The 12,504-nt window shown below is 38.7% G+C and overlaps 1 protein-coding gene across 1 annotated transcript in view; it reads left to right on the forward strand.

Annotated features, from left to right (window-relative positions):
- The window catches only part of ARFGEF1 (ADP ribosylation factor guanine nucleotide exchange factor 1), a 179,990-nt gene extending 170,298 nt beyond the window's left edge, over nt 1-9,692 (forward strand). The window contains exons 33-39 of the mRNA XM_063451344.1: nt 1,237-1,297; nt 2,331-2,463; nt 3,114-3,253; nt 4,285-4,453; nt 6,461-6,599; nt 7,208-7,325; nt 8,366-9,692. Of these exons, the coding sequence (XP_063307414.1) occupies nt 1,237-1,297; nt 2,331-2,463; nt 3,114-3,253; nt 4,285-4,453; nt 6,461-6,599; nt 7,208-7,325; nt 8,366-8,587 (982 nt within the window). The 3' untranslated portion in view covers nt 8,588-9,692. The remainder of the gene's footprint in view (nt 1-1,236; nt 1,298-2,330; nt 2,464-3,113; nt 3,254-4,284; nt 4,454-6,460; nt 6,600-7,207; nt 7,326-8,365) is intronic.
- The last annotated feature ends 2,812 nt before the right edge of the window (nt 9,693-12,504 follow it).

Consider the following 12,504-nt stretch of genomic DNA (forward strand, 5'->3'; position numbering starts at 1 on the left):
AACACACCCTTGTATTAAAACGCCAAGTATACAAACACACCCTTACTGTAAAACACCAATACTACACACAAATCTCCCCCACCCCTCCCCCTAATGTAAACAACAACACCTCACTCAAACACACTTGACAAACTTACTGTGGTATTTTTGATGGGCACCTGGCTTGACCTTTGTTTAATGGGCAAACTGACTGTGGCATTTTCTTAATGGGAAAACTGATTGTGGCATGCTCTTTGGGGCAGAGTAATACTGCTCTGTGCATTCACTCTATCACTTCTATATTTTAATATATTTTTGCATGTGGTGTGTCACGGAATTCTGGGAAGAGCTTGGTGTGCCTGGGCTGAGAAAAGGTTGAGGAGCACTGCTATAGAATATTCTAATAGTTTATGTAACACAGATGATTGGTGTTATCGACTGGGAATCCCATGCTTCTTTCTCCGACATACAGCTAGACTGTTGTTCTGTGGTAGTGTATGTGTAACACAGACATAAGTAATTAAGGATACTGAACCATAACATGCAAGATTTTGGAAAGTGGCATGTTTATTTCATTTATTTTGGTGGGTTTTTTTTTTTGGTTTTTTTATCATTTAATGTTTATTCATGAATATATATCAAACAGGCAACAGGAAACAAAGGTCAATATTTGATACGGTCTATTGTCTCAAAATCACGTTCACACAGCTAAGAAAGAGTTCGTTTTGCTAGTGGTGGTGGAGGGGGGAGGGAGGAATATGCGAGCAGGAGTAGATAATAGCAGTAGATATTTGCAGGTTTAATTGAATGCATTCTTGTTAAAATGCGTCAGCAAATATTTTAGCTTGTTTGAGTATTATTTCCAGGCATTTCTGGAAGGGAAAATAGCAGGCGAGGGTTGTTTCTAAATGTTATGCCAAAGCTAGCAAGTGGGCAGCTTGCAGACACAAAAACATACACTATGGTAGAAAGCATACATTCTTTGTGTTTAACCCTAACATCACTAATGTAAACAACAGTAAATATAACCAGGTAGATCAAGTGAGGGGCTTACTTCTCTTTTTCTACAATAAGGGACAATATTTTTAAACTTGTTTATTATTGTGATATACTCCAATGGATATCACAAACTCATATCAAGTAGAATTTTACTAAGGATTGTGTCTGGGCCAATGTGAGCAGAAGCCTCTGGTAGAGTCTGTAAGTGTATGGACACGCAGAAGTCAGTCTCTCTGTCTCTCTCTTCACCTCACACAGGTTATTGACATGGAAAGCTGCTGGAGATATTGATTCAAGCTCACAGTCTGAAAAGCTACTGGTATGTATTCAGCCGTGTGGGAGAAGCAGTATTGTATTGCAATGGCTCGATTTGCGGTTTGGGTTTGCTTTTTTTATGAGCTGGTTTTATCGGCCTTTTTGGAGTAATGGAATCATTTGATTCTGCTGGGAAGGATCTTGTCACGCTGGTGTGACTTAGCTTTCATGTAAATGCATTGAATCACTTGCAGACATTCAATATGTGCTAAGTAGCAGTCAGCACACGGTTTTATTAACAAGCCTTTCCTCCTCATCCCCTCCATCGCATGTGATCATAGCTGTGTCTGGCATCAGATATCTCACTCATTCATGGCATCAGCACTGGGCCATGTGGCACAAATATACAATTTAATCTGATTAGTTCGCTGGATTATGAAATAAACAATTTGTTTTGCCAGAAAAGCTTAGGCGTGAAAAATAATGCCATTAGGATGCAAGTATTTCAAGATTTTACAGTCTCAGGTACCAATATAGTGCAGGCGTCTTTCATAAATATATACATTTTGAAACTTGGGCGTGTGATAACTGTAAATCGGTAGGTGTTTGTGCAGTGCATGTTAAAGGCTAGTTGAGTATCATGACAAATAGAGGGGCAAAGGTTTAAAAATAATATCTGGAAGTATTACTTTACTGAGAGGGTAGTGGATACATGGAATAGCCTTCCAGATGAAGTGGTAGATGTTAACACAGTAAAGAGGTTTAAGCATGCGTGCAATAGGCATAAGGCTATCCTAGCTATAATATAAGGCTAGGGACTAATGTATTTTGAAATATTGGGCAGACTAGATGGGCCGAATGGTTCTTATCTGCCATCACATTCTGGGTTTCTAAATGTAGCTCACAAAGATCTGGGAAACTTCACGGTTAGCCATTATTTGCTATAAGATATGGATACCTTTTTAATGTATGGCTCACATACACCTTTGATCTACTTTGTGCAGAGTAAAGCTTTTGTGTGCAGGTGAACACGTTGCGCAATGTCCATTTTTACTATTTACCATTTGAATATGATTATTATTATTAATGCGTTACAGGATTCATTGTCCCAGAAATCGGTGGATATCCATGATTCTGCCCAGCCACGAGCAGCAGATGGGAGACGTAATACTCAATCTGTGGTACCAGTGGTCGCCTATGAGGAAGTGTACCCAGCAAGGCCTGGAGCAAGTAAGTTGGGGTAGCATTTGGGCACACTTGTATGAAGGGATTCTGTTAGGGAAACTGGAAATATCTGATTTGTCCTTTAGTTCTAGCAAAAAAGTGCATAGACACATAAAGCAAACTTGTCTAATTTCAGATGGAAACCGGTGTAAGAACTTTTCACTAAATCCACTTATCTTCTCTTTAGTCACATGGATGACTAGTTCATATTTATGAATATAATTAATCTATATATGGTGCTGGTGAAACCAACCACAGGTTTTTGGGTTAAACATGTTCTACTTATGGAGAGCTCCTCTCACATCTTCCCCAACGGAAGGAGCTACTGCGTGCAGTCACCCTCTCCCCTAATGATGCAATTTAACCACTTAGGAGTAAAGGCCGAAAAGGACAATAAAATAAGGTGTTAACTTTTTATTCATCCATTTTGTAGAAGTTAAATTGTATTGTCTTTGAAGTGGCATCTGTTTATGTTGGTCATAGCCAATACCAATATCCTAAATGCCAACTCTTCTGTCTGAGAATATATTTATTGCATCACTACAGCTAATTTCCTTTTATAGTTTTAATGTATCTTCTATAACATATCCAAAGACGAGAAGCTCTAGCCATTTTCCCTTTTGCCAATACCTTTCATGTATTTTACTTTTTTCCAGAAGTTCCCGATCAGAAGCTGTTTGCAGCCTTGTTGATTAAGTGCGTGGTGCAGTTGGAACTTATACAGACTATCGACAACATCGTCTTCTTTCCAGCAACCAGTAAAAAAGAAGATGCTGAGAATCTCGCAGCCGCGCAGGTTAGCGTGCGAGAAATGTTTTACATTTTCCCTTATCTAAAGATGCCGCAAACATAAATATTCTAAGATCGAGCAAATCTTTGGGATATCAAGAGAATGAATAACCAAAAAAATAGTCATTGAACTGTTTGCCCATAGAATGGGAAGGGAAAGGTATCTGGCTAATACCACTGAGTTTCCTTTTTAAACAAACATCACTAGGGTTGTTCACTAAACTGGATTTGCTGTGAATTGAAAAGGATTTTCAGGTTCTGGGCCAAAATAGCCCAAATGGAAAATGTCTCCAACTTAATTTATTCAATATCACTGCTAATATATCTAATCACTAAAAATTACACCATTAAATATGTGAATCAAAATGTCTAGTGGGATTCCTTCAACGGAAACAAATCCATCTATCTCAGAAAAAAATCAATCCTACTTTACATCAAGGTACACAGTTTGTTTGACTCTACTTAAAAGTGAACTGGGATTAACAGGTGGTGGGTTAGAACAAGTGTATAAAGAAAGGATCTCGTTTTTGACTTGGATAAATATATATATACCGGTATATCTGCTGACCTCCGTTTTGTCGAAAAATGGTCTGTGACAGTTTCTCTAGATGTTGGGGTGTGTAACGTTACAGAGGAAAATATAAAGTTCACCTCCACATTACCAGGGTAACGTTAGTAACTCATAATGCTCTGGGTGTGTGCATGCACCTTTACGTATCTGCTAAAAAAGCATGAGCTCTCATTGTGCTTGACGTAAAAGTAAAAACGTATAGATATTATTCTCTGCCTGTGCTAGAACAGCTTGAAATGCAATGTTAATTAAAACATAAAAAAAACTGAATTAAAAAAAATGCTAATGGCACAATCCAACGCTAATTTCTAGTTAGTGGGTTGTGAGTTATCCCTTACAGCATCAGCACCAGCCAGGAACAGATGGAATGTCTGTCTCTCTAAGTATATATGTTTCCTGTCTTGTTCTGTGTGTTCATTCCTCGATACTGCCAGCATGTTGTTCAGATCAGAGACTTTGTATTTCAGAGAGATGCAGTTCATCTGGATGTTCATGTCGACACTCAGGATCAAGGAATGTATCGCTATCTCACGTCCCAACAACTCTTTAAGCTCTTGGACTGTCTGCTAGAATCTCATAGATTTGCAAAGGCATTTAATTCCAATAATGAACAAAGAACAGCTCTCTGGAAGGCAGGTAAGCACCAGTTAGGGTGGTCTGTTACATACAGTCATTTAATGCACTCTGCAAATAGCAGATTAGTAAATAATACTATTTTATTGAAATTGGACTAATTCTAGCAAGGTTTCCTGCAGACATGTCTGTGTGAGAATGTCATGTAAAGATGCTATTAAATTTATGCGCTTTTCTTATGTCCACAATTTCATTACAGTTTAGAACATTTCACATTTAATGTTGCTAGATTCAGCTATCCTTTACACATTAACAGGTATATATTTCAAATGAGATAAACCTCTCCTGAAACTTTTAGATGGTACTATAACTAGAGGGCATGATTTGTGTTTTGAGGGTGTACAGGGAGATCTTGCTATAGTACAGAAAGGATATCAGACACCCAGTTAACCTTATAATGTAATGTAAGAATGCATGAAGCTACCCTGAAGATCACAATATGTGAATACATTATCCTTACCCTCTATAACAAACCTTATACCTTTGCTTCTTGGTTTACTGATGGGTTTGCTTCTAAATTTATTTGCACCATTAATATGCACTCAGTGTGCATGTGAGCAACTTTCCAGCAATTGTATGTGTAGCTTCCAAGCTAGAGAGCAGTCCATAGTTTTAAAAAAGGTAAACATATGCAGAGTTGTAATAGTGGAAAACAGTACTCCATGTGTGTAAATAGCAGCAGCCAATTGCCATGTGCAGTCACCATCACTTAAGGTAGTTTGTCTAATATACCAGCCTGTGTATTAACATTGTGTGGTAAGTTACTGTTAGACAAGCTACCTACCTAAGACCTCATATGTTTGTACATGTGATGATGTAATTACAGCATATACCATTTTGCTTATGGATATGTCACATTTGTAGTTTATGATGAATATTTTACATGGTTGTCTTTAGTACATTGCTCTTAAAGGCCACCATACATATATAAAACCCAAAGTGATCCGACAGTCCACGCTATATAATATAAACCAGCAAAAACTAGAGCACTGTATTAAAGAGACACTATAGTCACCAGAGCAACTTCATCTTATTGCATTTATTCTGGTTAGTATCATCATTCCCTTCAGGCGTTTTGCTGTAAACACTTTTCAGAGTTAATGCAGTTTTTACATTGCACCTTAGGGATATCTCCACTGGCCACTCCTCAGATGGCTACTAGAAGTGCTTCCTGAGGCAGTACTGCACAGTGTGCATCACTGACATTCAGTGTCTCCATCCTCTGCATGGAGATACTGAACTCTTCTCATAGAGATGTATTGATTTAACACATCTCTATGAGGAGATACTGATTGGCCAGGGCTGTGTTTGGCTTGTGCTGGCTCTGCCCCTGATCTGCCTCCTTGACAGTCTCAGCCAATTCAATGCTTTCCTGCGTTGTGATTGACTCAGAACACTACTTCTGATGATGTCAGCCAAGCAGACAGATCAATGACATCAGCAGCAGACTGGAATGAAGATAAGATTTGGGGGGGCTAGTGGAGGTCAGGGGGGATAGTGTTTTTAGCACTATAGGGTCAGGAATACATGTTTTTGTTCCTGACCCTATAGTGTTCTTTTAAATCAAACCTCTAGGGCTTTTTCAAGACAAAATACAGTGAAACAAAGCAAATATATAAAATGAGAATAATTAATGTACCATAAACTGTGTGTATGAGAGAAGTAAATGGTTGAAGTGACCTCATCATGTGATCGTGAGAGTGACTAGCTGAGTTGCTAAGAGACAGCCTAATTACCCAAGTGTTGAAATTGAAAACATGTTAATGAAACTGTGAAGGTAATGTAAAGATTACTCAATTCACTCTGAATTTAAAAACAAACATCAGGAGCTAAATAAGACAAAAAAATATAGGATAGACTCTATTATAAATAACATATCTCCAGAACAGCCAGTCGATGGGTGGATAAATGAGTTCTAGACCATATAACACTGCTTCTTAACTGCTGTGACTGTGCATCTGTAGAAACCAGCTGTTTGACGAACACTAACAAAGTAACCATCCTTTTCAGGTTTCAAGGGTAAGTCTAAACCCAACCTCCTGAAACAAGAGACAAGCAGCCTGGCATGTGGTCTGCGGATTCTGTTTCGTATGTACATGGATGAAAGCAGGAGAGATGCATGGGATGAAGTTCAGCAGCGACTATTAAAGTGCGTAAAAAACCATATCACAGCTAGCTTGAAAATTGCATTTAAAGTTAATATTCAGATGTACCTGTTCTTTAAAAATAACAGAGCCTATAGAAAATGGAATTACAATGCGCGCTATTCATTGATCAATATAACATCTCCTTAATGATGATATATTAATTGTTTAGAATTAGAGCTGTTGGCTCATGACGAGTTCGCTTTAAACTAAAAGTAATACTGATGGATGTGAAGAGTTTTCACGGTAATTGTATAAATTGCAGATAAGATTGATTGATTTGTTGTAACCTAGCAAAACGGACTATTTCATCCAGACTTTGAGCATTAACGTTTACTGCCACAAAAACAGTACATTGGATTTTCAGATCCCAAAGTCCTACATATCATATAAATTCTGGGATGGGCTGAGTGATTTAAGCCTGATCCTGTTTTCAGTAAAAGACCGATTTAGATCCTTGGAACAACCTGCAAGTGAGATTACCAGAGCAATATCTACAATGTGTTAGACAAACTGGTTATAGTAAATATATTTATTTTAAGCAAACGAGCTCCATTACATGTGCCACTATTTCTTCCCACCACAGACTGTTAACATCCCTTTCTGTTTACAGTGTCTGTAGCGAGGCTCTAAGCTACTTTTTAACTCTGACGTCTGAAAGTCACAGAGAAGCGTGGACTAATTTACTACTGCTATTCCTAACCAAGGTCCTAAAGATTAGCGATGAACGGGTAAGTCTGCCAAATACTTGCCTGCTTTATTTTGGATTTAAAACCATACTAAAGACTGTAGTGAAATTAAAGCACTACTCTGGGCACCATAACAACTTCATTGCAATGAAGCTACTGTGGTGCCAGCAGATCCTGGGCGGTGTCTTATATTAAGGAGTTAAACTTTTCATTAATGCTTTAACCCCAAATATTCGAAGACGGTACTTGTTCATTCTGTCCAGTGACTTACTTTAAGGTCCAATGTTTCAATCGGGAAGCCTCGAACTGGGCGTTGCTGATCACTAGCTCAGCATTCATAAAACAGAGTGGGAAAGCTAATTATGCTGTCCAGCGTGGTTCTTTAATTAACATTTACCTGACCATGTAATGATGTGTTTTACTAAATTCAATAGTTCATGAAAGGAATGCTTTAAGCACTCTAATCGCAATAGCGCACTGTAGTAAGTCAAACGTTGCTAAACAATTTCACTATTTACATTAAAGGGGCACCAGGGCACTCCAGGGACCATAACCACTACTACACGGTGCACAGCTTGGAGTGTTCCTTTAAAGGAGTACTCCCGGCTCATGAACCATGGAACTTGCATGGTCAAACCATCGGTAGAAATGTGTTTTATTTATTTATTTTTCTTATCCATCATCTGTATCCCAAGCAGACATGTTAATTTGCTTGGTTAGGTATAAACTATGCTCCCAACAGAGGAAAATAATATTCAGTTGTTTTATATAGGAATTTCTGTGTGACAGTGTAAGAAAACTAGTTTCCCATAGCATATACTGAGGAGCTTGCTTGGAAAATGTCTAGAGAACTCTTTAATCAAATTAGGTTAATTGAGCACAAACAAGTTCAGAGATACGGTTAGTGAAATGGGCTGCTGGTGGCCTGTCCAAGAAGAATTCATCATTGGGTGATATCTGTAAATCTTTATAAGAGATAGTTTAAAGATAAATAAAACTGTTAATGATGCTCCCACATTACTTGGGGTTTTCTTTTAGTAGGTTATGTATGTGTTAACCCCTTCCTTGCTTTCTCTTTGCAGTTTAAAGCCCACGCCTCATTCTACTATCCCCTGCTCTGTGAAATTATCCAGTTTGACCTCATCCCAGAGCTGCGTGCTATCCTGAGAAGATTTTTCCATCGGATCGGGCTTGTTTTTAAAATTTCTATTCCTCAAGAGCCTGAACAGGATGCACAAGAGCAAGTCTCACAAGTAATGGGATATCATTCTGCTGAGAAATCGGCCTATCAAGACCACCTTTGAATAAAGATTTTCTTTTTTTTTTTTAAACGGTACAGCTGCTCTCAGCAACTCTTTCACTTCGTAACACTCCAGACTGTCTATGTGGTAGATGCTGTTTGGAGCAGGATCATTTAATGTACAGAAGTGGACATTCTTTCCAATGTGGGCACTACATCCTTACTGCTCTACAGAACAGCAAAGGACTTCTCTCACACATCCATGCGGAAAACACACTGTAACATTCAAGCTCTGAATAATGTTTTAAATTTGAAACGATTAACTGCCGAGGTGGTTATAAAGAGTTTTGGTAATCTTCTTGCACTCTGTTTATCTGAGAATTTTAAAACATCTTTAGGAAAGATAAGCAAAAATGTACAGATGTGCAGGTCTGTGATATAAAAAAAATAAACGTAACAAATATGAAAAGTATAAAACACTATTTACCGATCTTCCTGCAAAATTTTATTTGATTTTCACATTTTCTCACCGGTTTATTGCAAATCCCATTCTTATTGTTTATGGAATGCACTAGGTTTTTTGAGATTTAAGAAATATTTTTTTAGTTTTCTGTAATACTTTGACTCTTCTAGCCCTAATGTTACTGCTGCTGATCTTTTACAAAGCAGAGGATGAAAATATTGCATTTGAATGAATGATCTGTAAAATAATTTTAGGGCTTTGAATAAATTAAGAGCAATTAATGAAAAAGCGTCATTCAATGGCCTGGAACTTGAATCAATGTAAAACAAGTCTAGGTTTTTGTCTGCTGTTGAAATTCTGTTCTTTTGTTTGATGTAGATTTCACTCTGTACAGAAATTAATGTTAAATATATTAAAATAACAAATTGGCTTGGTTTGGCCTGGGGAAGCATTGAGTTTTTTGGGAAAATCACTACTGTGAATTGTGATTTAAATGGTAACAAAATAAGAAACAAATGCAAGTGTTAAGCATTCCTTATTACAGCGGATGTAGAATTACTGGGCAATATGTATATGGTACAGATCTGTAAAGTTTTCTATGTAAAATTCTGTACAACTCTCTGTACTATATTGGATCTCAGCTGGCATATTCTAATCAGGTTATAGGTCAATAAAGTTTTTGAATTCTTTAATCCTTGCAAACATAGCTGGAATTGTGTTCTGTTTTCTTATGTAATGTTGTGATGCAAAATAACTTGTTGGCTTGTATTAGAGCCAACATATTTTGCAGTGCTTTACAATTTTAAGGAGGGGTGTAGGAGAAAACACCTAATGGTTTGCTTGTTAACCCCTTAATGCCACTATGGTGTTCTGTGCCATTGTGCTGCACCTAAACGTTGTTACGGCGGCGTATTGGTTTGATGGCCCCTGCGGCCGGTGTACTTATCTACCCCAGCAATTGGCAGCCCCCTGCAGAAATTCTGGGCCGTGTGATCACTCTCACATGGCTGGAATGGCAGTCTCAGGCACTCCTCCAAACATAGAAATAATAACAATAAAACATTTTTAAATATGCTTTGCAAATATATTTCTAGCAAATAACAAGAATCTAATAATTTTTTATATATATTTATTTCATTCTTAGTATATTTTGATTTTATCTATTTTTTTTTTTACTTGTATAATTATGTGATTTTATTAATTGGACGGACCTACCTGGCAACCCAAGCAGAAAATCCAGAGAATATAACTGGAAAACCCTATAACTTTCCAAAACACCCTAAAAGTTGTACCTCGGAAAGACTTTGCTGAACTCAAATATGAGTGTTTCAAAACCGTAAAACGTATCCTGACGATATCATCAGTGAAAGTGCAGTTTGAGTGTGAAAAATGCAAAAAAAAAAAAAATAAATAACATTGCCCAAGGTTTGTGACTAAGTGTGGGTGCACTTAATATGAAAGAAGTGAATTATGGTTGAACACACATCTAGCTTAAATTATTGGTTTTGTTATGATCAGAAATTGTACAACTGCCTCTGTCCAGAAGGGTTTATTCATACTCAAGAGGTAATTGTAGATACAGAAGTATCAGTGGCTACTACAAAGACTGGCCATATCCCATTTTGAATACCCTGGATTGTCTATTTTTGCAAATGGTATGCAATGATGGGGGTAATTTTCATTCCTGGGCTGCCATACGGTCTGAAAGGCAATATAGGCCCAGCAAACCAATCTGTCAAATTTAAATGTGTAAAAACTGAAAAGGAGAAAACCCTATATTTAGCCCTGTAAAACCCCATTAAACCTGTTGTACTCGTGAGACATTGCGGAGCACAATATGTGTATTTTATTGCAGTAAAAGCCAACATTTATGACAGTCACAATTCAAATGCCCTGCAGAACAAAAAAATAATTTCTCACACTGTTTTAAATGTTATTCATATATAAATATTTTATGTGAAATAAAAGCTGTGTTTCTCCTGAACAATATGATATATAAGATGGGTGGGAGCCAAGCAGCCTAACGGGTCAGTCGCATGGCTGATTAGCTCCGTGCACTAAAACAGCAATGGCACATACAGGCCCAAGATGGCCGCCAATCCGGACTACTACTCAAACTCCTCTGAGGAATTACTGCAAAGCAAAAGTGCTGCTGACTTGCTGCCTCCTCCACTGCTTCCAACTGTCCCACGGAAGGCTTTCTGAAGAAGCTGCTCAAGGAACTTCAGTAGACTATCCAGGCAGACATGGCATCGCTGCGTGCAGACCTCTTAGGCGCCTGGGGACAGTGGCGACGATGTTGGAAAGTCACACACAGCAAATTGGATCTCTAGAGACTGAAGTTCAAGTGCTCAAGAAGCAAGAGGGAATATTTGAACAACACTTCACTTTGTGTAGATGGAAGATACAAGACTGCAATAATCTCAAAGTTTGGGGAGTATCGGAGGAGATCCCACATTTTCTGAGAAGGCTGGTGGGGCACTACTGACACCAAAACAGGCCAAAAGCATCACATTTGATGTAGTGTTCCGGGTACCAAAGCCTAGAAGAGCACCAGAATTGTAGTGGTGCGCTTTCACACTAACCAGGAGAAAGCAGTGGTGCAGGCTGCACTGAAGGGGTCTTCCCCTTACTCGTTTGAAAATGAGACTCCCAGTTTATGCAGACCTCACAGGGAATACCCTGCAATGGAGATCTCTAGAGACTGTGGTATCTGCTACAGATGGCAGTCACCGCAAGTATAGTGTCCGTGGTGACTGCCAAGACCTACAGCAGGCGGTTGCCATGTTGGATACCTTGGGCCTCCCACAGAATTCCCCATCACGGCCTAGACCACAAGGGGCCTCTGCTTCACAACACCTACGGGATCCAGCAAGAATTGTCCCAATTACACCTCAGAAGGCACACTCTGATGCTTATGCCTCAGCAACGACCTGAGGCACCCTGTACATCCTTTTTATCCAAGAACGCTACCATAATTCTCTATACATGGTTCGCTGCTTGCATAAGTTTAATCATTTCATTTTCTCAGTATGCAAAGTATTTTGTTTGAAAGGCCTTGCTGATAGTGGAGCTAGTCCACCACTCAGACCTCCCCCCATACTCAAGTAGTGTACATAAGCCTCAGCAAGACCTAGAGGCAAAAATCCACCATAGGGCTATTTGTCTGACACATTACGTCTCTGCACTCGCCCACACTACTCTTCACAAGTGAACACATTCAGATGGTCCACACTATTTTATCTTAATTTCTTCTCTTCTCTAAGTTTCTTTTACCAATATAGCCTCTAATTAATAGCAATCCCACATAGGTCATGACACTCGTTGGCAGAGAGCATAACTGCCTCTGCGATAGCCACGGAAGTCATAAGCCATACACACACTAGACTAAATACCAGGGACTCAAGCTTTTCTATAAATCACCAGCGCACAGGCATAGGCAACCTTCGGCACTCCAGATGTTTTGGATTACACCTCCCATGATGCTTTGCCAGCATTATGGGTATAAGAGCATTGTA

Source organism: Pelobates fuscus, chromosome 4 (assembly GCF_036172605.1).
Source record: "Pelobates fuscus isolate aPelFus1 chromosome 4, aPelFus1.pri, whole genome shotgun sequence".
Classification (NCBI taxonomy): domain Eukaryota; kingdom Metazoa; phylum Chordata; class Amphibia; order Anura; family Pelobatidae; genus Pelobates; species Pelobates fuscus.